The 25,131-nt window shown below is 42.6% G+C and overlaps 1 protein-coding gene across 5 annotated transcripts in view; it reads left to right on the plus strand.

Annotated features, from left to right (window-relative positions):
- The window catches only part of SBNO2 (strawberry notch homolog 2), an 82,061-nt gene extending 57,924 nt beyond the window's left edge, over positions 1-24,137 (plus strand). For all 5 annotated transcript variants that reach the window (XM_040417568.1, XM_040417569.1, XM_040417570.1 and 2 more), the window contains 23 exons: positions 1,227-1,317; positions 1,572-1,715; positions 3,647-3,764; positions 3,910-4,015; positions 4,991-5,144; positions 5,410-5,586; positions 12,888-12,985; positions 13,087-13,166; positions 13,351-13,545; positions 13,648-13,775; positions 13,849-13,977; positions 15,183-15,318; positions 15,423-15,535; positions 15,638-15,709; positions 15,802-15,910; positions 18,171-18,242; positions 19,187-19,330; positions 19,489-19,583; positions 19,699-19,791; positions 19,874-20,005; positions 21,571-21,647; positions 22,456-22,646; positions 22,741-24,137. In XM_040417568.1, the coding sequence (XP_040273502.1) occupies positions 1,227-1,317; positions 1,572-1,715; positions 3,647-3,764; positions 3,910-4,015; positions 4,991-5,144; positions 5,410-5,586; positions 12,888-12,985; positions 13,087-13,166; positions 13,351-13,545; positions 13,648-13,775; positions 13,849-13,977; positions 15,183-15,318; positions 15,423-15,535; positions 15,638-15,709; positions 15,802-15,910; positions 18,171-18,242; positions 19,187-19,330; positions 19,489-19,583; positions 19,699-19,791; positions 19,874-20,005; positions 21,571-21,647; positions 22,456-22,646; positions 22,741-23,162 (3,076 nt within the window). In that variant the 3' untranslated portion in view covers positions 23,163-24,137. The remainder of the gene's footprint in view (positions 1-1,226; positions 1,318-1,571; positions 1,716-3,646; positions 3,765-3,909; positions 4,016-4,990; positions 5,145-5,409; positions 5,587-12,887; positions 12,986-13,086; positions 13,167-13,350; positions 13,546-13,647; positions 13,776-13,848; positions 13,978-15,182; positions 15,319-15,422; positions 15,536-15,637; positions 15,710-15,801; positions 15,911-18,170; positions 18,243-19,186; positions 19,331-19,488; positions 19,584-19,698; positions 19,792-19,873; positions 20,006-21,570; positions 21,648-22,455; positions 22,647-22,740) is intronic.
- The last annotated feature ends 994 nt before the right edge of the window (positions 24,138-25,131 follow it).

Genomic DNA, 25,131 nt, shown 5'->3' on the forward strand with positions numbered 1-25,131 from the left:
AGTCCAGCAGCTGTGGCCATGCTTGCACACTATACAAAAAAATGCTTTTTCCTATACTCTGCAAGCATAACCCCCCCCCCCCCCCCTACTGCTGGATTTCAGGATGGTTGTAACCATAGAAACAAGGACCTTTGTACCCTTGTATTAACTTTGTCTATCTACATGCTAAATGTCATTTTCTGAACTGTCACACCCCCTTTAATGAAGCGTCGATGCACATGCACAACATACTGCTATACTCATTTTGAGGGCCCTGCAGGGAATGACGCCCGTTTCGGGACCAATGGCGTTCCCAGCATGGAAAGAAGATACATTGGCAGAAACTAAGATGAAGCAAGGAACTTAAAGGGGTATTCCAGTTTTGTTTTTTTCCCAAACATAATTTGACAAGAGATGCCCAAACGTTTGTATAATGGTATGTGTAATATACCTGGAGCAATTTGGCACTTTTATAAAGGACTCTTCAGAGAGAAATATACATGATATGTGGATGAAACGGTCTGTAATGTAAGTGTCCTTGATTGCTGTGTAGGGGCGAAATAAGACACAATGGAATACTTGGTTACTGCATCCTTCAAAAGGGCTGACACATGGGGATAACCCTTGTCCATATGCCCTGTGGGTATAGGGACACCATAGTGGGGAATCCCCATTGGCCAGAGCAAGTAAGCTTTCACTCCAGTGGTGTCTGCAAGAGATAAGTGGGAGGCTGGTGACTTCCTCTGGTAACATTAGCTGTTGGCCATGGGTTTCCGTTGCCACTCGTTTAGATTACCTTCCTTTTCAGAAGTGGTTCTCCAGGTGTGATGGTCACACTTCTCCTGGGATGCATTATACAAGTTGTCCTTATATAGGGGATGGACCATGCCTTCCCGATAACTTCTGGCTCATCAGTGGAGGTGAAGAGCGGCATTTACATGCAGCAATCACATCCACTGAATGAGGACGAGCAATGGCCACTGTAGTCGCTCGTCCTTATACAGAGTCGTTGTTTCTGGGCAGCAGGTGGCTGTTTGCATAGTATGGTCTCCTGCCCATAAATGATTTAATGCGCTTGTTCATCGGGTGATCTGTTGCACCTTTACATGGGCCTTTTATCAGGAATGAGCATTCATGGTAACGTTCGTTCATGATAATCGGCCCAAAATTCTGCGGAGGAAATCTGCCAGTACATCAGAATACTCTACTCTGTTTCACTGCTGTACTTCTCCCCCCCTTCCCCATAGGTTTAGTGTATCCAATGACTTGCGGTGTGATGCAGAGCGCGACTTGAGAGACATTGAGGCCAGTTGTGTTCCAGTGCACGCTCTTAGTAAGGTAAGCATGTCCTAGTTTCCCACTCCTCCATGTTCATATAGACTCTGCTGTATGGACATGTGAAGAAGCAAGTGCTGTTTGTATGGAGGTTTTTAACATTTCTCCAAATACATGAGAAACGTTGAGTAATTTTAACCTCTTTTCTGGACCTCATTTTTTAAAACCCTTCACTATAGTTAGCATGGATTTTCACATATTTCCCACACTTTATTGTCTATTGATCATCAACTTGTGTTTTCTGCTCATTTTCACAGATAAAATACGGAGACACATCTGCATCTGAAGGTGTACTATTTGCAACCTATTCAGCACTTATTGGAGAGAGTCAAGCTGGAGGTCAACATCGGACTCGAATTCGACAGATTATAGACTGGTGTGGAGAGAACTTTGACGGAGTTGTATCCTTATTTCATAATGTGATAGATTATTTTCTATATGTCTGTATTTTACCCTCTAATATTTATTTCCATGTAATTTCATTTTCATTACACTTAAACAGATTCTACCCTCACCTGACCAGCAACCACTCAATATGAATCGTACATAGCATGTCACCCTACCCTCACCCTAATACCTTTTAGATAGCACCGCACTTGGTTTTAAAGGTTTGAATGTTATGTGGATGAACACATACAAGTGGGTTGGTTTTTTATTACAAATTATAATATGTGTACAGATATTATCGTCAAATGTTTTCTCTGCACTGTTATTAGCAGTCTTTTAAAACTGTTAAGATATTTTGCTGTAGGCCTTTGTAGTCTCTGGCAGCCCCCTAGACTTGAATGGAACACATGCATGGCCACCGCTCCAAACAGGGCAACACAGCCCCCTGTTCTACTGATCACAGGGGTCCCCAGCAGTCAGACTCCTGCCAATCAGATGCATATCTCCTTACCTGTGGACAGTGAACAACTTATTGTAATAGGACAACCTCATTGAAGGAAATCTGTCAGCAAATCTGACTATATATAACCCAGTCCAGAGCTACATAGTGCTGCCTGACACAACACAAAACCTACCTTTTCTTAGTATTCTGTGTATTTCCAAAGTGCAGGCTGGTGAGCATGGTCAACAGTTGGCGCTTGTGCATTAAATGCCCTGCGGTGGGCATCGGCCTCACCATACTTAGTGTACATGCGCCGAGCAGGCAGGAGCTGAAAGAGGATCGCGACGTTGCAGTTGGGGGGGGCGGGCTGGATGGAGCCAGGGACAGAATGCAAAGACAGGTATGTTGCATCGTCAGGCAGCACTATGTAGCCCTGGACTGGGTTACATAAAGTTAGATTTGCTGACAGATTTCCTTTAAAGGGTTATCACCACCACATTTTGACCTAATTAGCTGTCAGACACTAGCGATCTGCTAGTGTCTGCTGTACCTAACCATGCTATTGTAATTCCTTTCTTTGCAGCGGTTACCCTAAAAAACGTAGTTTTATTGGTATGCAAATGAGCCTCTAGGTGCTATGGGGCGTCTTTTCAGCACCTAGAGGCTCCGTCCACTCACCATTTCTGCCGCCCAGCGCGCTCCAGCCCGCCCCTCTACTCTAGAATGACAGCCTACTTCTCTCCATCTCATGCTTGGAGCCGAAACGTTGCACCACCTGGGTGAATAAAGGGTTCACTTGCTTTTACCTACCGGAGTGCCGCTCTTTTTTCTGGATCCATTTATTGGGGCTACAAGTCTATTCCCCTTGGACGTGCACCCGTACTTTCTTCTTTGTGCCAGTGCCGCCATTTTTATATATATATATATATATATATATATGTGTCACGGTCCCTTTAAAACATTTTACGTGCGGAGCTCACGCACATAATATTGGAACAATAATCTTGCGAATCTATATCTCCTTCTTGGATGTTATTACACTCTTGTTCTATTATTACTGTTTATGCCACTTTGTCTGTGGCCACCTTTTTGGGGCTCTATGGTAGAGTTTAGGCAGTGCTCCAGTGTATAATATATGTGAGGTCTGGTGAGAGTCCCTATTGACTATAAAATATCTGCTGAATGTGGGCTACAGTATTGCTTTTAGACAGTAAAAACTGGTGAAAGGTCCTGTTTTAATTCTATATTTATTTCTTTGTGAGGGACTATTTTGTATGCAGGCAAGGAATATGTTAATGCAATGCTTCCTGGGAGATGCAGGTGCTTCGTTGTGTCATGTGAGCTCCTGCCCACCTACAGAAAGGGAAGAAAGTCCTACAGATAAGCAGAGAAGTGAGCAAACTGAAGTTTTATATTTGAGGGATACCTCTTTTAAGATGAAACCCATAGATGTAAATGTCATTACTGTTTTGCTGGTTATTTCCTTGACCGATCCCTCCACAGATTGTGTTTGATGAATGTCACAAAGCTAAGAATGCCTCATGTACTAAAATGGGCCGTGCAGTTTTAGAGCTACAGAACAATTTGCCTTTGGCACGTGTTGTGTATGCCAGTGCCACTGGTAAGTTTGAATCAGCTTGTGTCTTTTTGCAGACTTGGCATTTCTCCTCTTTTTTTTGTGGTGCTGGGTTCTCACAGTTTCTGTAAATGTATATAATAAACCTTTTTCACAGTCTTGCTTTAGTTTACTTGTCACTTTGTCACAGGTGCATCCGAGCCCAAGAACATGATCTATATGAGTCGGCTGGGTATCTGGGGAGAGGGCACATCTTTCAGCACTTTTGATGAGTTCTTGCACGCAATTGAAAAGAGGTACTCTATCTAGAGTGCAGTACACGGTGAACGAGGGCTACATTAAATGAGATAACTTACCACTACTTGGATGTTGAAAATTTTTTGTGAATGTATCGCCATAAAAAAAAGTTATTTTACATTAGGTTTAAAATCTTGACATGTTCCGGTTTTCACACTGGTCCGTTGGTGATGTTTTCTACAGCTCACTTGTCAGCTTTGCCGTATAGACTGGGACAGAGTCATGTGAGGACATGGAATATAATGACAGCACTATTGAACTACTGAAGGCCTAGATAAGACAGGGTTACAACAAAATCAACACTGATAAAACTGTATGCACCTTCCTTGGTGTATTTGGGAGATGATTGTACTTAATCACTTTCTGAGACTGTAGTAAGTGTAACCTATTGACATTTGTCTGCCTGTAAACTTCCTTGCATTACAGCTACCATAAAGCACACATACCCTGCTGCTGTGTCTGTAAAGACAATGCAGAAAGGATTTGTTTTCCCCAATATGGCTGCCCTCATGGAGGTTTTTAAAAATAAAGAAAGCTACAATATTTAAAACTGAAATGCAACAAACACTGACGCATTTACGAATGTCAGTGCAGCTAGGTTTTGATGTAGTTGCAGTTTAGAGGAATCATCTGGGCGGTATGGCTTAACAGGAAGGGGCGTGACTTGATGTGGCCTAATGTACGATGCATTGCACTACAATGATGGCCCAACATTCCCATCTCAAAGTAAGCCTGACTGACCTCTGCACCAAATCTATAATTCAGCCTGAGCTCCTGTGATAAATTTGGTGCAGGTCTAGACAGTCTGTCTACCATTATACCAGTAAATCTCTCCCATTATATCTCTTCAGCAAGCTTGCGTTAATGAAAGTAAAGTTAAATACATGAGACATGTCATCCGAAGTTCCTTTCTCAAGACTTTTTTTAAATTTGTTTATATATCCTTAAAGTCGGTGCTCTTTCTTCTTATATAGGGGTGTAGGAGCCATGGAGATTGTTGCCATGGATATGAAGTTGAGTGGTATGTACATCGCACGGCAGCTCAGTTTCACCGGTGTCAATTTCAGAATTGAGGAAATTCCCCTGGATGAGTCTTTCAAACAGATGTACAACAGAGCGGCACAACTGGTATGGAAGAGAAATGATATTGTTGTGATTGTAATGTGACAGATTGGAGGTTGTGGAAGTTGTTTTCCCACCAAAGACATTAATGATATCCTAGTAATCCCCAATCAGTGGGTATCCAACCAATGTGCTCTCTTCTGAGAATAGGAACATTTCATGCCACTTTTAAGTCCTTTTTGGCCGCATTCATCGGGCCATTATAGCCATTTTTCAGGGTAGAATTGCAATCATTCTCTCTAATTGATTCCTTACTATTGTCTCCTCCTAGTGGGCAGAAGCACTGACTGTTTTTCAGACAACAGCTGACTGGATTGGGTTGGAATCTCGAAAGTCTCTGTGGGGTCAGTTCTGGTCAGCACACCAACGATTCTTTAAGTATTTATGTATTGCTGCCAAAGTACAGCGTCTGGTTGCTTTGGCTAAGCAGGAACTGTCCAAGGGCAAGGTGAGTACACATGTCCACTGTGCTAATGAGAATGTCTTAATGGTCATGATAAATTTGCTTTGCTGAGAAGATTGTTAGAGTGGTATTACACTGCTCGATCTTCAGGCACTGTGAGCGCCAATGGAAGATAAGTTTGTGTTGGAGTAATTACATAAGCTGATGGATACTGAATGTGCATAACGTAATTCTATTACAGAATGCATTTAGAGGCATTCCGTTATTCATTTCGTCATAATAGAAGTCTATGGGCTGCAAAACGGATCTGTCCTGTCTCAGTTATGCAGGAGAGGACTCCCCTGCATAACTGAAAGGGGGACAGATCCGTTTTGCAGCCCATAGACTTCTATTATGACGAAATGAATAACGGAATGCCTCTAAAGGCATTTTGTTATGTATTCCATCATAGAATTGCGTTATGGTCCGTGGTAACGCAATCCATAACGCAATTTACCTTTTACCAGTAAACGAAGTGTGAACAAATATCATAAGCTGAAATTCGCTCATCTATAATGGTGATGTAAAGATATATTTTTTTTTTCAAAGTTTACATTTATTTTTGCACTATTTAGACATAAAAAACCTATACATATGGGGTATCGTTGTAATTGTACTGACCCAGAGAATGAAGGCCGCAAACAAAACGCTGTGGGATTCCAATTCCACCCCATTTGGATTTTCTTTTTACTGTTCCCCACTACATTTTATGCCATAATTAATGGCATAAATGTGTTCTTCTAGTACCATACCTTTTCCCATCCTTCCTGCAGGAGGATCAACGCTGCAGGAAGGATGGGAAAAGGAGTGCAGCAAAGGTCAGACAGATGCTGGTGGTAGGGGACTCTATTATTAGGAGGACAGACAGGGTCATCTGTCACCGAGACCGTGAATGCCGAACAGCGTGTTGTCTTCCAGGTGCTCGGGTTCGGCATATTGCGGATCGGATTGACAGATTGCTGGGTGGGGCTGGGGAAGACCCGGCGGTCATGGTACACATTGACACCAATGACAAATTAAGGGGGAGATGGAAGGTCCTTAACCACCTCAGCCCCCAGTGCTTAAACACCCTGAAAGACCAGGCCACTTTTTACACTTCTGACCTACACTACTTTCACCGTTTATTGCTCGGTCATGCAACTTACCACCCAAATGAATTTTACCTCCTTTTCTTCTCACTAATAGAGCTTTCATTTGGTGGTATTTCATTGCTGCTGACATTTTTACTTTTTTTGTTATTAATCGAAATTTAACGATTTTTTTGCAAAAAAATGACATTTTTCACTTTCAGTTGTAAAATTTTGCAAAAAAAACGAGATCCATATATAAATTTTGCTCTAAATTTATTGTTCTACATGTCTTTGATAAAAAAAAAATGTTTGGGTAAAAGTTATAGCGTTTACAAACTATGGTACAAAAATGTGAATTTCCGCTTTTTGCAGCAGCTCTGACTTTCTGAGCACCTGTCATGTTTCCTGAGGTTCTACAATGCCCAGACAGTACAAACACCCCACAAATGACCCCATTTCAGAAAGTAGACACCCTAAGGTATTCGCTGATGGGCATAGTGAGTTCATAGAACTTTTTATTTTTTGTCACAAGTTAGCGGAAAATGATGATTTTTTTTTTTTTTTTTCTTACAAAGTCTCATATTCCACTAACTTGTGACAAAAAATAAAAAGTTCTATGAACTCACTATGCCCATCACGAAATACCTTGGGGTCTCTTCTTTCCAAAATGGGGTCACTTGTGGGGTAGTTATACTGCCCTGGCATTCTAGGGGCCCAAATGTGTGGTAAGGAGTTTGAAATCAAATTCTGTAAAAACTGACCAGTGAAATCCGAAAGGTGCTCTTTGTAATATGGGCCCCTTTGCCCACCTAGGCTGCAAAAAAGTGTCACACATCTGGTATCTCCGTACTCAGGAGAAGTTGGGGAATGTGTTTTGGGGTGTTATTTTACATATACCCATGCTGGGTGAGAGAAATATCTTGGCAAAAGACAACTTTTCCCATTTTTTTATACAAAGTTGGCATTTGACCAAGATATTTATCTCACCCAGCATGGGTATATGTAAAAAGACACCCCAAAACACATTCCTCAACTTCTCCTGAATACAGAGATACCAGATGTGTGACACTTTTTTGCAGCCTAGGTGGGCAAAGGGGCCCATATTCCAAAGAGCACCTTTCGGATTTCACTGGTCATTTTTTACAGAATTTGATTTCAAATTAAATGTATGCCCAGCATTAGGAGTTTCTGCTATTCTCCTTATATTGAGCATACAGGTAATGAGATTTTTTTTTTTCCGTTCAGCCTCTGGGCTGAAAGAAAAAAATGAACGGCACAGATTTCTTCATTCGCATCGATCAATGTGGATGAAAAAATCTCTGCCAAAAAAAGAAAAAGGAGGGGAAAGGCGTCTGCCAGGACATAGGAGCTCCGCCCAACATCCATACCCACTTAGCTCGTATGCCCTGGCAAACCCGATTTCTCCATTCACATCAATCGATGTGGATGAATAAATCATTGCCGGGATTTTTTTTTTTATATATACAAAGTGTTTGCCAAAGTATATGAACACCGCCACCTCCTCAGCTCATATGCCTCGGCAAACGTATCTTTTACTGCAGAGGAGAAATCTCGTCTTGCAGCGCCGCATACACCGACTTGCGTGTAATCTGACAGCAGCGCAATGCTTCTGTCAGAATGCACATCAGTGCTGCAGCTAGTCGATCGGTTGGTCCACCTGAAAGGTAAAAAAAACAAAACAAAAAAGAAAAAACCAGGCCGCAACGCAATAACTTTATTAACTTTAGAACAGAACATATTAACTTTTTTTAAACTTTTTTACTTACCGGTAATTTTTTTTTTGTTTAGTTTTTTTTACCTTTATAGAACAAACCTCTCCTTCCCCATGGGACAATGTGCAAAGCGCAAATCGCCCAAAGATGTGGCAAAGTACGTTATGCACTTTATCCCAGGTGAAAGGAGAGGTTTGCAGCAGCTGAGAGTAAAAGGGCCCTAATAGCCCTGTGTGCCTGTCCTGTGAGATGCAATCCCTATGCTAGGTGTACCTGTGTGTGGTACTTCCGGAAACACTCACCAAAGCATAGGGCAGGGTGGTCAGGACAGTCAGGACAGAAATAGCGGGTGTCACGCCTTATTCCACTCCTGCTACAGACGACATCTTTTTCGGGGTGACGGTTGGGTTGAGGTACCAGGAACGACACTGGGGAAATGTCGCTCGTGTAGACGGCTAACTACACTGGTGGATGGGGCCACGGAACCTCCTGGGTAAAGGAGGTTCTCGATGATCTCTTCCTGGAATTTGAGGAAGGATCGTGTTCTCCCAGCCTTACTGTAGAGAACAAAACTATTGTACAGCGCCAATTGAATTAAATATACAGACACCTTCTTATACCAGTGTCTGGTTCTGCGGGAAACTAAATACGGAGACAACATCTGGTCATTGAAGTCCACCCCTCCCATGAGCGCATTATAGTCGTGGACACAGAGGGGCTTTTCAATGACACGGGTTGCTCGCTCAATTTGGATTGTCGTGTCTGCGTGAATGGAGGAGAGCATGTAAACGTCACGCTTGTCTCTCCATTTCACCGCGAGCAGTTCTTCGTTACACAAGGCAGCCCTCTCCCCCCTTGCAAGACGGGTGGTTACAAGCCGTTGGGGGAAGCCCACGCGACTAGTTCGCGCGGTGCCACAGGCGCAAATCCGTTCTAGAAACAAATGCCTAAAGAGGGCCACACTTGTGTAAAAATTGTCCACATAAAGATGGTACCCCTTGCCGAATAAGGGTGACACCAAGTCCCAGACTGTCTTTTTGGGTGGAGGGCGAGCTAAGGTGACACTAATACTATTATAGATCTGACCGTGATCAGTTTTGATCACTTACAGATACTATAAAAGTACAAATGCTGATTAGCGATACGCTAATCAGCGAATAAAAGTGACTGCGGTGCGGTGGGGTGGGCGCTAACTGACGCTAACTACCTAACCAAGGGGCCTAAACTATCCCTAAAACCTAACAGCCAATACTAGTGAAAAAAAAAAAGTGACAGTTTACACTGATCACTTTTTTTCCTTTCACTAGTGATTGACAGGGGCGATCAAAGGGGTGATCAAAGGGTTAATTGGGGTGCAGGGGGGTGATCTGGGGCTAAGGTGTAGTGTTTGGTGTACTCACAGTTCAGTCTGCTCCTGTGCTGGATCCAACCGACGAAAAGGACCAGCACAGGAGCAGACAAGCCATATAACAGATTATATTTACTAATATGATCTGTTATATGACTTGTGATTGGATTTTTTGAAAATCACCAGCCTGCCAGCCAATGATCGTTGCTGGCAGGCTGGTGACGAACTTGTTCTTTTAATTTTGCCTGCCCGCGATGCGCATGCGCGGGCCGGCTTTGAGCGAAATCCCGCGTCTCGCGAGATGACGTGTATATGCGTGATTGTGCGCAGCGCTGCCACCTCCGGAACGCGAATCTGCGTACAGCGGTCCGGAGGTGGTTAAAAATTATTTTAGGGAACTAGGGGAGAAGCTCAAGTCCAGGACCTCCAAAGTAGTGTTTTCAGAAATAATACCAGTGCCTCGAGCGTCACCAGAGAGACCGCGGGAGCTTAGAGAGTTAAATAAGTGTCTCAAAAGCTGGTGCAGGAAGGAAGGGTTTGGATTCATGGAGAACTAAGCCAACTTCTCTGTCGGTTACAGGCTCTACAGTAGGGATGGGCTGCACCTTAATGGGGAGGGTGCAACTGCCCTGGGGGAAAAATGGTTGGATGGCTGGAGGAGCTTTTAAACTAGGATCTGCCGGGAGGGTGGGGGGTCATACTAATGAGGGGGCAGATAGTGTAGATAGAGAGTGGGATATAGGAGGGGACAGTGGGGATTTAGTAGGGGCTTGGGTTAGTGAGTAAAGTAGGGAGAAGACTGGGCAGAACTATACACCGATGAAAAATAGAGCTGCTGGTAACAAGAACCTGTTGCATACAAACATCAACCAAGGTAACCCAATAATCCCAGATATTGACTTTACAGGTAATAGTAATTAAAAATGTATTTTCACTAATGCCAGAAGTCTAGCTAGAAAAATGGGGGAGCTAGAGGCTATGGCACTAGAAGAACACATAAATGTAGTTGGTGTGGCTGAGACATGGTTGGCCTTATCGCATGACTAGGCTGTAAATATTGAGGGTTTTACACTATTTAGGAAAGACCCGGTCAATAAAAAAGGTGGTGGCGTGTGCCTGTATGTGAGGGGTGATCTGAAGACAAGTATGAAAGAGGCAATTGTGGGTGCAGATGGTGAGGATGTGGAAACCTTATGGGTGGAAGTTCAAAGGGATATAAATACTGAAAAAAATAAAACTTGGTGTAATCTATAGACCCCCTAACATCACAGAGGAGATAGAAACGCAACTGTATAGCCAAATAGAGCGGGCTGCACAGGCTGATACAGTGGTAATAATGGGAGATTTTAACTTCCCAGACATTGACGGGGGTCATGATTCTGCCTCAACTGCAAAGAGGAAAAAATTCCTCAACTTGCCGCAGGACCACTTTATGGGCCAGTTTGTAGAAGCTCCCACTACGGGCAATGCTCTGTTGGATCTGGTAATTTCTAATGATGCAGAGCTTGTTGGAAATGTTACTGTTCGAGAGACACTAGGTAATAGTGACCACAATATAATTATATTCCCCTAAACTATAAGAAGCAAACTCTATCAGGCAGAGCAAAGACACTGAATTTTAAAAAGGCCAATTTCACTGGGTTGAGGGCAGCATTTCAGGGCATAGACTGGGAGCAGCTACTGTCACATAATAATACTGAGGATAAATGGGAGAGCTTTAAATCCACATTTAGTAATTGCACAAAAAATGTTTATTCTTTTAGGTAACAAGTATAAGCGGCTAAAATTAACCCCCTGTGGCTTACAGCTACTGTAAAAAAGGCAATAAATGACAAAAAAAAGGGCATTTTAAAAATAAAAATCTGAGGGGTCAGCTCTAGCGTTTGAAGATTACAAAGGGCTTAAAGGGACACTGACAGGCTCAATAAGCATAATTAGCTATATATATGCATGCACAGGTCTTGTGAAACTTTTTGGAAGACGTGAGTCCTATTAACAACAGTCAAACATGGTGGTAATAGTGTGATAGCCTGGGGCTGCTTTGCTTCTGCAGGACCTGGATGACTTGTCATAATTGATGGTACCATTAATTCTGAAGGGAAATGTCCTCCTGTCAGTTTGTGACCGTAGGCTCCTGTAGACTACTAAGTGGGTTATACAGCAAGACAATGATTAAAAGCACACAAGCAAGTCTGAATGGCTCAAAAGCATCAAAACAAAGGTTTTGAAGTGGCTGAGTCAAAGTCCTGACTTGAATCCCATGGAAATGCATCAGCAAAACCTTAAACAAGCAGTTCATGCTTGAAAAACCTCTAACATAGCCGTATTAAAAGAATTCTGCAGAGAAGACTGGGCCATAATGATGTAAAAGACTTGTTGCAATTTATCGGAAACCCTTGATTCCAGTTGTTACTGCCAAGGGTGGCTCAACCAGTTATTAGGGTTAGGGGGCAATTACTTTTTTCTCATGGGTGATTTTATGTTTTACATTTAACTTCAATATGTAAAATAGCTTAAAAGCTGAATTGTGTTTCCTCGTGCTGTAGTTAGATGATCAGAAACATTTAAATGTGACAAATCGGGTGAGGGAGGGGCAAATGCTTTTTAACAGTGGCTCATAAATATGATTGTGATTCTTGAATCTTGCCTCCCCTTGTTGGTGTAAGATGATAATGCAGTTGGTTCAAGTTCTGAATAACATATTGGTCTTTAAAGGGGTTGTCTCATCATGGATAATGGGGGCATATCGCTAGGTGGGACCCGCACCTATATCGAGAAAAGAGCCCCGCAAGGTGGTGGCTGGAGGACTCAGGTGCAGCCACCACCAAGCTGGCTCCCCATAGAAGTGAATGGGAGCATACCACGCATGCGCAGCCCCCGCTTCTATTCATTTCTATGGGGCCCGACGGAAATAGCTGAGCCAGTGCTCGGCTATTTTCACCGGCCCCATAGAAAATTAATGGAGGGTGTCTGCGCGGTGCGCCCTCCTTCACTTGCGGAGCTCCGTTCTCGATATAGGTGTGGGTCCCAGCAGGGACTCGCACCTATAAGACAATGGGGGCATATCCCCTCATTGTCCATGATGAGACAACCCCTTTTAATGAACATCATTTGCCGTTAATGTTGAATTATTTCAATGGGCTTTTTTTTCTGCAGTGTGTCGTTATTGGTTTGCAGTCTACTGGGGAAGCTCGGACACGAGAAGTTATGGATGAAAATGATGGTCATCTTGACCGCTTTGTGTCAGCTGCTGAGTGAGTATTAAAACTGAATGTTCCATGTATGTAAAGAACAAGTATGTATGTTGAACATTTTAGTTGTAATTGTGATAATGTTCTTTATTTTAACTCTTCAGAGGAGTGTTCAAGTCCCTGATCTTGAAACATTTCCCATCAAGCAAACGGAAACGTGAGAAAAACTTGCTAAAAAGGAAAAGTGAGTAATGGGTAGCCCTTCTGCCATCATGTTTAACCTTCTATATTTGTTTCAAAGTGGTTCCTCTGTGCCACTTGCCCTGTTTTTTGCGGATGTTGGTTCTTCGTAGCCATCGGATTCATTGGTTTCTGATTACTGACTCATCAAACCACTGTAATTTACTGTGCTTTTTTCTGCTACACAGAACGTGGGAAACAGCGTAGTGGAAAGCTCTCGCGTGGAGATTTTGTGGGGTTAATCCGAAACAGTGAGGAGAGTAGTTCGGACTCTGAAGGTGTGCTGGATAGCGATTTCAACTCTTCTCCTGAATCCTCACAGGACAATGATGATGTCATATTTGTCGAACACACATTTAATGGACTCATAGTGCCTGATCGTGGTAAGCAGTTAAAGAGAGTGAGGCATAAAAAAAATCAGAGCTCTGATTGTAAAAGTCGAGTCCAACACCCAATGACCTGTTTGGTGTTTTTTATGGTCTTAGGTCCAGAACAAGTGGAACAAATGAAGATGGATTTGTTGGCCAAGGTCAAAGAATTAGGCAAGGTGTTACCTCTAAATACATTGGATGTACTTATAGACCAACTTGGGGGTCCAGACAAAGTGGCAGAAGTATGTGATCTACATTTTGCTATCTTCATAGATTTTATTGTGTCCAGTTTCTATAACAGGTTTTCTTTCTTAGATGACCGGTAGGAAAGGACGAGTGGTCCGTCGCCTTGATGGTGTGGGGTTTGAATCTCGAGCTGAGCAGAACCTATCAATAGATAATGTAAACTTGCGGGAGAAGGAGCGTTTTATGAATGGCACAAAAGTGAGCTTTTTTTTATTACACAACTTTAAATGTGGCTCCTTAGAATTCATTTGTACATTATTGAAGGACTGTTGTCTCCTGATTGCCTGCCTTGCTATTTATGTGCAGAATGCCTTGGCAATTTTAGCGTGTGCACGTTTTTCCCCTGAGTTTCTCTGCAACTGTTTCATGTAGTAGTTTTTATGAACAAGTTTGCAACTCTTATTTGTCATGTCAGCCTCGGGGAAAAGTTTACATGCCATCAAAGTTCCAGGAGATACTGGCCAAATGCACCCTACTGGGTGACCGGTATATTTTAATAACTTTATGAAGATGGCTATACATACATTTTTTTTCTTCAACTGATATTTTACTGGTGCTGTAACAGTTACTATGAAAAGTTACATGTAGTGACTTGATAAACCTATACTGTGAAATCAGATCTGTAGTACAGTGTCTTAAATGGTACATTATGTAGGACATGAAGTGCAAGATCAGACTACACATTCTGTTTGTAGTCTGTTACCATGGAAACAATAATTCTCTGTCTGAGCTGTAGGCACAAAACAAAAGGAAAGTTGCTTTGGTGCACTGCAACAATACAGTGCAGCATTACGAAGCAGTAGCCAGAACATATTTGGACCACAACTTAGCAACAACAAGGCTATGCATGGAAATTCACAATATCACTTTAGAAGGTTTTTCCGGAACTTAAATATTGACGGCCTCTCCTTAGAATATCTGATCAATGGAGGTCTGACTCCTGGCACCACCCCCTAGTTAGCCGTTGGAAAGGTCCAAGGGCCATACGCTGCAACCTCTTCCTTAGCCTGTGATGTCAAATACAATGGCCTTTTTGATAGTCCCATTTAAGGGCTATACCAAGGACAGCCGCTATACATTGTAGGATGCTTTGCTTTGATATACTATAAAGAGGCCGCATCGCTCATCTGAATGCTGTGGCCTCTTCAGACAGCCGATCGGTGGGAGTCGGACACCAATTGGTCAGATATTGATGAGCTTTCTGTTACGGAATATGTTGGCACTATATAAGTAAGAGAAATGATAAATACATAATTCATAGAAAACCTTTTAACCTGTGAAATACTTGCATCCCATTTCAAGGACCTTGCCATTTTTTGGATACCATTTAATGCAGATTTATACAGTACAATTAAGTAATAGTCACAGTTAATCACTTTGCCTCCCACTCTCACATTTTTAAGCTTGTGGCGATTATATCAGAAGCATCGAGTTCAGGGATTTCCCTACAAGCTGACCGTCGAGTGAAAAACCAACGGCGACGAGTGCATATGACACTGGAACTACCGTGGAGTGCTGACAGAGCCATCCAACAGTTTGGTAAGCATCTCTTGACGATTCTGGGTTCTGTCAAATGAGTTGGCTGGATTTCCTTTTTCTGCTTCTGCCATGCTAAATGGCTTCTAATTACATGACTTTCTCAGGTCGCACACACAGGTCTAACCAAGTCTCTGCCCCGGAGTATGTTTTCCTTATATCCGAACTAGCAGGAGAGAGGAGATTTGCTTCTATTGTGGCAAAGAGACTGGAAAGCCTGGTGAGTTGTTTTTTTTTCTTTTCTCCCAGTCCACTATGAAATGTTTTAGTATTCGCTTGCAGATTAGTGAACTTACAAAGCGGTCTTGGTGTATGTTAACAGGGTGCCCTTACTCATGGGGACAGAAGAGCTACAGAATCAAGAGATCTCAGCAAGTATAATTTTGAGAACAAGGTTAGACTGACATTGATGCTGAACCAGTGCGTTTATTATGTAGATGGTTGCATTATGATGAATTTGTTGTTTTTATTACTTTTTCTGTCTAGTATGGGTCAAGATCACTGGATCAAATCTTATCTGCGATTCTGAACCAAACACAAAAGGATGTTCCTCCCCCACAAGGGTACCCCGGAGGTCCTGCAACTTTCTTTCAGGGTGAGTTGGCATCATACATGGTTTTAGTTTCACACGTTTTCTAGGAAATCTATTTTTTATGTGCACTTTTTGTAAAAAGAGTGTTACGGCCCCACATTACGTTTGGCAGGATTGACTGTGGCATGTATATGTATATGGGGATTTCCCAACTCTCTCCTTACAGCCAATGATATTGGGGGAGTTCACCTACTGATCCTTTTATTCTCCCAGGAAATAAGCTGTTGCCTGATCTGTCTGTCGGGGGTTTTCTCCTCATTTATAACACTTACATGCTTTACTGACCCCTTTATGTATGGAAGAGTCGTTTGGTATTGAAGGTGTGTGTGTATCCAGATCACTGCCAACATAAAGCTTTAGATCCTTACTGACTTAAATACCAACATTTGTGTGAATGGAGGATAGGAAATGTGGTCGTGACATCACAAAACCATGGCAACATCTGGCTTTGAGCCTGTCACTGATGGGAAGTAAGATATTACATTATTGTCACTCATTTGAAGGCGTTCTGCAGTATCCTCTGGATAGATCATCCGCATCTGATTGGTGGGGTCCCGGGTGTCGGATGTGTTTGAGAAGGCAGCCACGCTCCAGGAGCGATGTGGCCTTCTCTCTGTATCGCTGAATGGAGCTTAGCTGTGCCCAGGCCAGTGACACTAGTCGTGATGTCACTTGGCCTGTGCCTTCTCAAATAGCTCAACTGCAGAACCCCTTTAACATATGATAGCCCCTACTTCTGGTAATTGAGTGTTTGTTTTTTGTTTTTTTTTATACTGTAATTTGTCAGTCTTACCCTAGCCTAACATTTCTCAGCTTTTATTTACATTTGAGCAAAAAATACAAGATGTTCCGCACTGTGGAAAATCTCAGAGGATGTTGTCGGAAGCCAAAAGTGACACCTGTGCTGGCCAGGAGGATAGTTAGAGAGGTGAAAAAGAATCCAAGGATCACCACCAAAGCCATCTTGGTGAATCTGGGCTCTGCTGGTGGCAATGTCTCAAGGCCGACAATCCAACGGACACTGCACAATGCAGACCAAGGCGGATGCCACCTCTCCAGATAAGGCACACAAAAGCTCGCTTGGCCTTTGCAAAAGCTCATCTGGACAAAGAAGAAGACTTCTGGTCTTCTGTGTTATGGTGAGATGAAACAAAAATTGTTTGGTCACAATGAGGTTTCCTTCATTTGGCGTAAAGAAGGAGAAGCCTTCAACCCAAAGAACACCATCCCCACTGTCAAAGATGGTGGTGGGAACCTAATGCTTTGGGGGAGGGGGTTTCAGCCAATGGACCAGGGAACCTAATCACCGTAAACGGCACCATGAAAAAAGAGCAATACATGAGGATTCTCAATGACAATATCAGGCAGTCTGCAGAGAAACTTGGCCTTGGGCACCAGTGGACATTTCAGCATGACAATGACCCAAAACACACAGCAAAAGTGGTGAAGAAATGGTTAGCAGACAACAACATTAACGTTTTGGAGTGGCCCAGCCAGAGTCCAGACTTGAATCCAATTGAGAATCTGTGGAGGGAGCTAAAGATCAGGGTGATGGCAAGAAGACCCTCCAACCTGAAAGATTTGGAGCTCATTGCTAAAGATGAATGGGCAAAAATACCTGCGGAGACATGCAAAAAGCTGGTCTGCAATTATAGGAAGCGTTTGATTGCTGTAATAGCCAATAAAGGCTTTTCTATTGATTATTGAGAAGGGTATGAATAATTTTGGACTGGACACTTTATGCTCAAATGTAAATAAAAGCTGAGAAATGTTTTTTTGCCACAATAATGCCTCTTGTACATTGTCTTATCATCTTTTGGGAGACACATATGTGCAAAAGTTCATTTATTTCAGTAATGCAACTTAAAAGGAATTGTATTAATGCAACTTAAAATTAGAGTTTTGTGAAAAGGCTCAATATTCTAGGCTCATAGTGTCACACTCTAGTCAGCTAATTAATCCATATCCCCTGAGCAGAGGGTACCTCAAAATCGTGACTTTGGGGTTTCCTAAGCTCTAAGCCATAATCATCCAAATGGTAACAAATTAAGGCTTGACATATCTCGCTTTGCATGTAATGAGTCCATCTCATATGTTAGTTTCACCTTTTAAGTTGCATTACTGAAATAAATGAACTTTGCTCGATATTCTAATTTTTCGAGTTTCACCTGTATATACACACACACTTTTCTTAATAAAGATGAGAGCATTACAAGTTGGGTTCTTTCTTTCATGTGTCTGACCAGATTTAGTTTTTCCACAGATATAAAGCAAGGTTTGCTGTCAGTGGGGATTTGCTGCAGAGAGACAAAGTACAATGTTGTCGTTGACAAAGGTATTTGGAACCCCAATTGAATATAGAATAGGAGGGTCCGTATTGTTTTTGAGTATGTAGAAGTAAAAGACGTTTTGTAGGCTGAACCAGAGTCCTTGATCATGATTGTTTACAGCCAATGATGACTTTTGTATTCCTGGCCCTTTAACCCTTTCAGGACCAAGCCATTTTTCACCTTTCTGCCCAGGCCATTTTTTAGCAAATCTGACCAGTGTCACTTTGTGGTAATAACTTCAAAACACTTTGACTTATCCAAGCCATTCTGAGATTGTTTTCTCGTCACATATTGTACTTCATGAGTCAAAAAATTTCATTTTTATTCATAAAAAAATACGCAGCGATACCAAATATGTATACTTTTTGCACAATAACAGCATTTTTTAAACATGTTTTAGTGTCTCCATATTCTAAGAGCCATATTCTTTTTTTTGGGGGGCGATTTTTTTTCACTTTATTTTTTGTCCCACTCTTGGACTTCAACTTACGGGGGTCTGTTCCCCTTTACAATACTGTATTGTAAACCATTGGCTGTAAGTGTATTACTGAATGTAATACACTTCAGCCTGCTTGCCTGTGAGATCCAGGGGGCTGGATCTCACAGGCTGTCACGGAAGGCATCGGGCTGCCTTCCCTGCCATCGGGTCCCCATCACGGCAGCACGGGGACCCGATGGCTTCTCCCTACCAGCACAGACATCGCACATGCCGCTGACAGCAGCACATCAAGGGTTAATCCACCGGCATCAGTGTTTTCACCAATGCCGGCGCATACACCAGGGGTCCGGCTATCAGTGGCTATTAGCTCCTGCACCCGCCCGATCAGCGCGCCGTACATGTACGGGCCTGGGCGTTAAGGAGTTAATACAGCAATCTGTCAGTTCCATCACTCTCATGCAGCAAGCTTTGACTTCTTTTTTTTTTTTTTTTTTTTTTACTATCTGCTAGAGTGTTCTGTGACAAAGTTTCTGAATCGGATGCTGGGTCTAGAAGTCCACAAGCAGAACAGCCTATTTCAGTTTTTCACGGATACATTTGAATTTCTTATTGAGAAAGATAAGAAGGATGGGAAATATGATATGGGCATTCTAGGTGAGTTGAACGACTTTATATTAAATTCAACCTTTAGTATTTGTCCATGCCGGAAGCCATTGATTGGTCAGTGTTTGTGATTGGTGTGAATATATTTATGTATGTATGTGCAGATGGTTTTTACTGTATTTCTTATTGTTCACATGTCAATGCCCTAGACCTAGCTCCTGGAGTGGATGAGATATATCAGGAAAGTAAGCAAACTTACTTGACTCCAGGACATCCTCAGGATGGACAAGTTGTATTTTACAAGGTGAGGAAATGTGCGCTATGAATAGTTTTCTTTTTTGTGCGTTTTATCTTTTATTTCACGGCATCAAGAAACCAGTGCAAACTAACCATATTATCTCACCTTTTTATTTTAACAGATCAGCGTGGATCGTGGCATGAGTTGGGAGGCAGCTGTGGAAAAATCGGAACATCTTCAAGGTCCAAATGAAGGCTTCTACCAGTCATATAAGGTTTGTGGTGTACATATTGGGGCGAATTTATCACCCTGTGACTTGTATAAGTAAAGATTTGTCGATTCCTTTTCATCTCCAGGTACGAGGCGACATGTACTCAGCAGTCTTGGCTGAGCATAAACAAGGGAAGTATTTTAACCTGTACAAACCCAACATTGGCAAACAGTGCCAATCAGAAACGCTGGACAGCTTGTTGAGCAAGTATTATAAGGTGTGTTTCGCTATTACCAATGAATGTAAAATATGCAATACTAGTAAATAGCCGTCCCAGGAGGGTAAATGTAATAGAAAATGCATCCACTTAAAAGGAATCTGTCACCTGGATTTTGGGTATAGAGCTAAGGACATGGGTTGCTAGATGGCCGTTAGCACATCCGCAATACCCAGTCCCCATAGCTCTCTGGCTTTTTATTGTGTAAAAAAAACGATTTGATACATATGCAAATTAACATAAGAGTCATATCTTACTTGTGTGACCAGAGAAGAGTCATATTTTCAAGCTCTGACTCATCTCAGGTTAATTTGCATATGTATCAAATCGGGTTTTATACACAATAAAAGCACACAGAGCTATGGGGACTGGGTATTGCGGATGTGCTAGCGGCCATCTAGCAACCCATGTCCTCAGCTCTATACCCAAAATCCCGGTGACAGGTTCCCTTTAAGGGCAGGGCTCTTGTCCCAGAACAACAACTGCAATCTATACATAGAAATATCCATGCTCACGAAAGTTACTTAGTAGAATTAGAAATAATAAACTCTGACAGTCCTCTGCTGCGCTGCATGTTCAGCCTCCTCTCCTGCCTGCACTGATTATACAGATCAGTGTGGGGCACGGAGGGAGAGAAGTGTGCAGGTGCACAACTCTTTCATTGATCTAGCAGAACGCTGTATGAGTGCTCTGCCGGATCATTAAGGAAGCAGTCAGGGGGTCTGGCACTGCTGGACGACCATGACTGCGGACTATAGGAGGTAGGCTTTTTTTTAGGAGTTTTTTTTTTCTTCTTCTTGCTAAAAAGTGTTTTATGTAAATACCTTAGCGTGCCATGTAGTCATCTAACCACATAGTGGCAGTATTTCGGTTACAAACTGACACAGGACACTCTAAGGCATATACACTTTACATCATTTGAACATAGAAATATGAGCAATGTTTGCCACTTACCTGATGTCTTAACTGCATACCAATGTGCACGTCCACCTAGTGAGCTGAATGATGGGGACACGCATGCCAACGCTGACTCCTCTGTTCACTGTAGAGCGGGTAATAGAAATAACTTTCTTCCATGCTTATCAGAGCAGATAGCATGGCAGTATTGCTGAGAAGACTTCTGCAGTGGAAAGCGAGAAGGGACTATATTTTTAGTTGCCAGAGAGGGAAGAGAACCGATTTAGGTCAGAGCCCTTTCACCAGCAGCACCAATGGGGGCATATGGAAGCAAAAACAACAGTACTTAAGGTGTAATATTCTAGAGGACACTACAAAGTAGATGGTGTTCAGGTAGATTGACAGATTCAAACAAACAAACCCCCCTTAAAGGAGGATTACTATAGTAGTATTCCCAGTGCGGGACACAAAACGAATCTCGCCGTTTGCCTGGGCTTTTTTTTTTTTTCTGAGCATCGCTAAGGGTATGCTGAACGAAAATACAGATGAAACAGTTGATATGAGCATATAGCCGGTGTGTTTTCAGTGTCTGCCATGAATGTGATCTGAAGCTTCCCTCCAGTAATGCTGCTGGTAAATGACTACATATAACTGTTAATAAATTACAGGTATCTGCAGAGGAGGCTCAGCAGCACTGGGAGCGTCAGTATGAATTCTCTCTAAGCAACTGTTCCCATACCATGTGGTAAGCCCTTGTTTGCCTTTTTGGACTAATGGGATAAGCCTAGTTCTCCTAACGTGCAGAGTCAGGGCATGTTCACAAATCGTGCTTTTATTGTAGAGTTTTGGTTGCAGGTTATGGACCAGAAATTCCCCAACAAAGTACAATTGCAGAGAAATGAATGGAGTGTTAATAAACCCGTTCTCAAGGCATGTCACCGATTTTCTAGTATGCCACATGTCTGACCTGTTACGTTTCCTTGCAGTGGGATAAAATGTGCTGCAGATTTGCAGGCAGACTTTGGTAAATAGCACCAATAACATATTTGTTAACCACACAAAATGTGGTTGTTGATTAATGGCCACGTGATTTGCCTAACCACTTTGGGGCACATTTATTAAGATCAGCGTTTTAGACCGGCCTCTACATAACTTCAGTGGATCCACCGCTGCTTCTAAATGTAAGACTGCTTCCTTGGTGTCTTACATTTAGACCATTTTCTGTGCCTAAACCAGGCATAGAAAATGGTACCTGCCACACTCACTTTTTTTTTTTTTTTGAGCCCTGTTGTGAGCAGAGGAAAAGTCACAAATTGCTGTGCAAAGGATCTTTGTGCCGGAATCTGTGCCAGAAATACGCCTAATATAGGCGTATTTCTGTTTAATAAATGACCCCCCCTTCATTTGTCTTGTACCTGTGTGATTGCTGAGGCATATCTCACTTTTTAGCCCACCCATAGGTATTAAAGTGGAATGCCAGTTTATCATGTACGGTAAAGCCTATCCTGGCCTTTTCCCTGCATCACACTTATAATGCATTCAATGTTGTATAGGAACGGGAATTGCAAAACCGTGCATCAAGGAAAGGACTGTGTACAGGGTCTACGCCTTCGACATTATTACATGTTGTGTGGCTCTCTGCTCAGAGTCTGGAGTCGGATGACGTCTGTGATTTCTGACATTACAAGCAGTAGCTACCTACAGATTGTACGTTTAAAAACCAAGGATAAACACAAGCAAGTGGGTAAGTAGCCAACAGGGTATCTACCACACAGCTGTAACTGTACAAATGTAGGAATTAGTAGTATTAATGTTTTGTTTTTTGTTTTTTCACTTAGGCATAAAAATTCCAGAGGTGTGTGTGTATAAAGTCCAAGAGGAGCTCAGGCAAATGCATATGAGCGTAAAACGCAGACATGAGGAATCTCGCCAGAATGCCCAGCGTCAGTGTTTGACCCCTCTACCCTCTGCATCCCTTCCTTTGGATTTCTCTTTACCTTTATTTCAGTCGGCCCCTTTTTTAGAATCAGACATTTTGGACTTGACTTGCAGTCCTCCGCCACCACACACACAGGAACAGCATGGGTATCCTTTTGAAGCTTTGGGGAGCATCCTTTCCAATGACTTTCTCCGCAGCGAGCCTGTTAATGTCAAAGAGATCATAGAGGAGATGCTTCAAAAAGCTAAAGAGCCATCATCTTCGGACCGCCAGAGTGTCATCCAGTATGGAGGGGAACAAAACTTCTGGGGTACAGGCTGACAACTAAAGGTGTCCCAGTGATATCAGACCAGCAGCTCTGCTCCTGAGCACTGCTGAGGCGGTTTTTGGGGAAGACAGTTTAGCAGAGTTTTGGTTTCACCAACCAGCTCCATTACAAAACTGAGTACTTTACAGAAATATGAGAAGAGATCGGAAATCTCATGCGCCAAAGCAAGCAGTACACCATTCATCGTTTTCAGAGGACCAAGTGTCATGCTTATTTTGACTTCCCAACATAATAATTAACAAGTCCCCATTCTTACTAACTGGCTGACACATCAGGTGCTGTAAACTGCAGTCTGTCCCTATTTTGTGGGACTTGAGCAGAATTCACATCTGGTGCACAACACTGTGTGTTTCTGTGCTCCTTAATTTGATCGGCTTAGGGTAGCCTCGAGATCCGTGTTCCCGTGTACATAGGTTCTTCTGTGTTCATGAGCTGTCTTCTTGCAGCGCACAGCACTTTATTGTCTCCTCTGCCGAGCTTTATACACTGCTGGCTAAACAAGCCTTTTGCAGAGCAATAGCATGTGATACCCGTATACAGAGAAGTGGTGGGAAAAGACTGATCTTTTATTTGTTCTTTTAACCCTTGCTAATCTTTGCACTATTTGCTGCCCCATGACCACCTCCCTGTGGATAGAAGGGGCCTGGGTGTCTGCTCAGGGTATGTTTGTATAGAAATATTTATATCCATATCTGTATGTCTCAGGCTGGGTACTGTTTGCCAGACAGAGGCAGACACTGTTTTAAGTTTTGATGCCAAAGACCTTTATTTCTCCTTTTTATTACATATTTAATTTTGTCACGTTGCAACTCTAGTGTTTTCCCAGTTCCCTGTTCAGAGAACTTTTTTTGGCTATTCCATCAGAAATATAAAAAGGGACGGCTGCAGCACTTCTAGTCGTTAGCAGAATAGCACTCTGTATAGACGATGCATTCAACACAAACATACCTCCTAATGCTCCCAAAAAATATTCAAATGCACCTCACCCTTGGGTTTTGGTCATATGATGTGAGCTCTTCTGTTTTCTGGGGAAGTCTTGCAACTTGTATTGTTGAAATGGGAAAAATGTCAAGTTTTCTTTCCGAAAAAATGTAAAAGTCCTGTTTTTAGCTTTCTTTCGGGTTGTGACTGGACATTAAGTTATTGAATGTATAGGTAAGTATGTTGAACAGGTGAATCTGGGGACACATACCTTGTATCATAGAAACATAGAAACATATCCTATCGGCCTTTGCTATGGTTAAAGGGTCCAGGCTCCTTATATTCATTACTTATCCTCAGGATATGTCATTAATAACAGATTGTTGACCATCCAACACCCCGCTCCCCACCGATCAGCTGGGTGCTGGAACCGGCACCATCAACACAGCTCTGTTCAAAGTGTTGTGGCCGTGCGGCATTACTGCATCCCAACTCTCATACTCTTCAATGGATGCTGAGCTGCAGTAACCCAGCATGGCCACTACACTTTGAATAGTGCATTCAAAGTGCTAGTTCTTGCGCCAAAGGATTAGCCGTTTAATGATTTTTCCTGAGAATAAAGCCTCATTCACACGTTAGTGATTGTGAGCCAAAACCAGGATTGCAGCCTCCACAGACACAAGGTATAAGGGAAAGATATGCACCTGTTCTGTGTATAGAGCCGCACCTGGTTTTGGCTCACAATCACTGACGTGTGAATGAGGCATAAGTCATCAATATCAGGAGCCTGGAAAAGCCCTTTAATGCATTACCGTTTTTTCATCTAGGTATGTACAAAGCTATTGCTATATCCAAATGAAGAAGTTGAACCTCTGTACTTCTCCTGAGTTATGGCTTGCATTTCACAACATCAGCGGCTGCTGTGTCTGCTGCCATTTTTGGCTCACTGCCTTTTCTGAAGATCTTGGAGTGTTTTTCCCTTGTTCATTTTAGGCTCCTGACACAATTGTGTAAGCCTTACATCTGACAGTGGACGTCTGG

This window comes from Bufo bufo, chromosome 2 (genome assembly GCF_905171765.1).
Source record: "Bufo bufo chromosome 2, aBufBuf1.1, whole genome shotgun sequence".
NCBI lineage: Eukaryota > Metazoa > Chordata > Amphibia > Anura > Bufonidae > Bufo > Bufo bufo.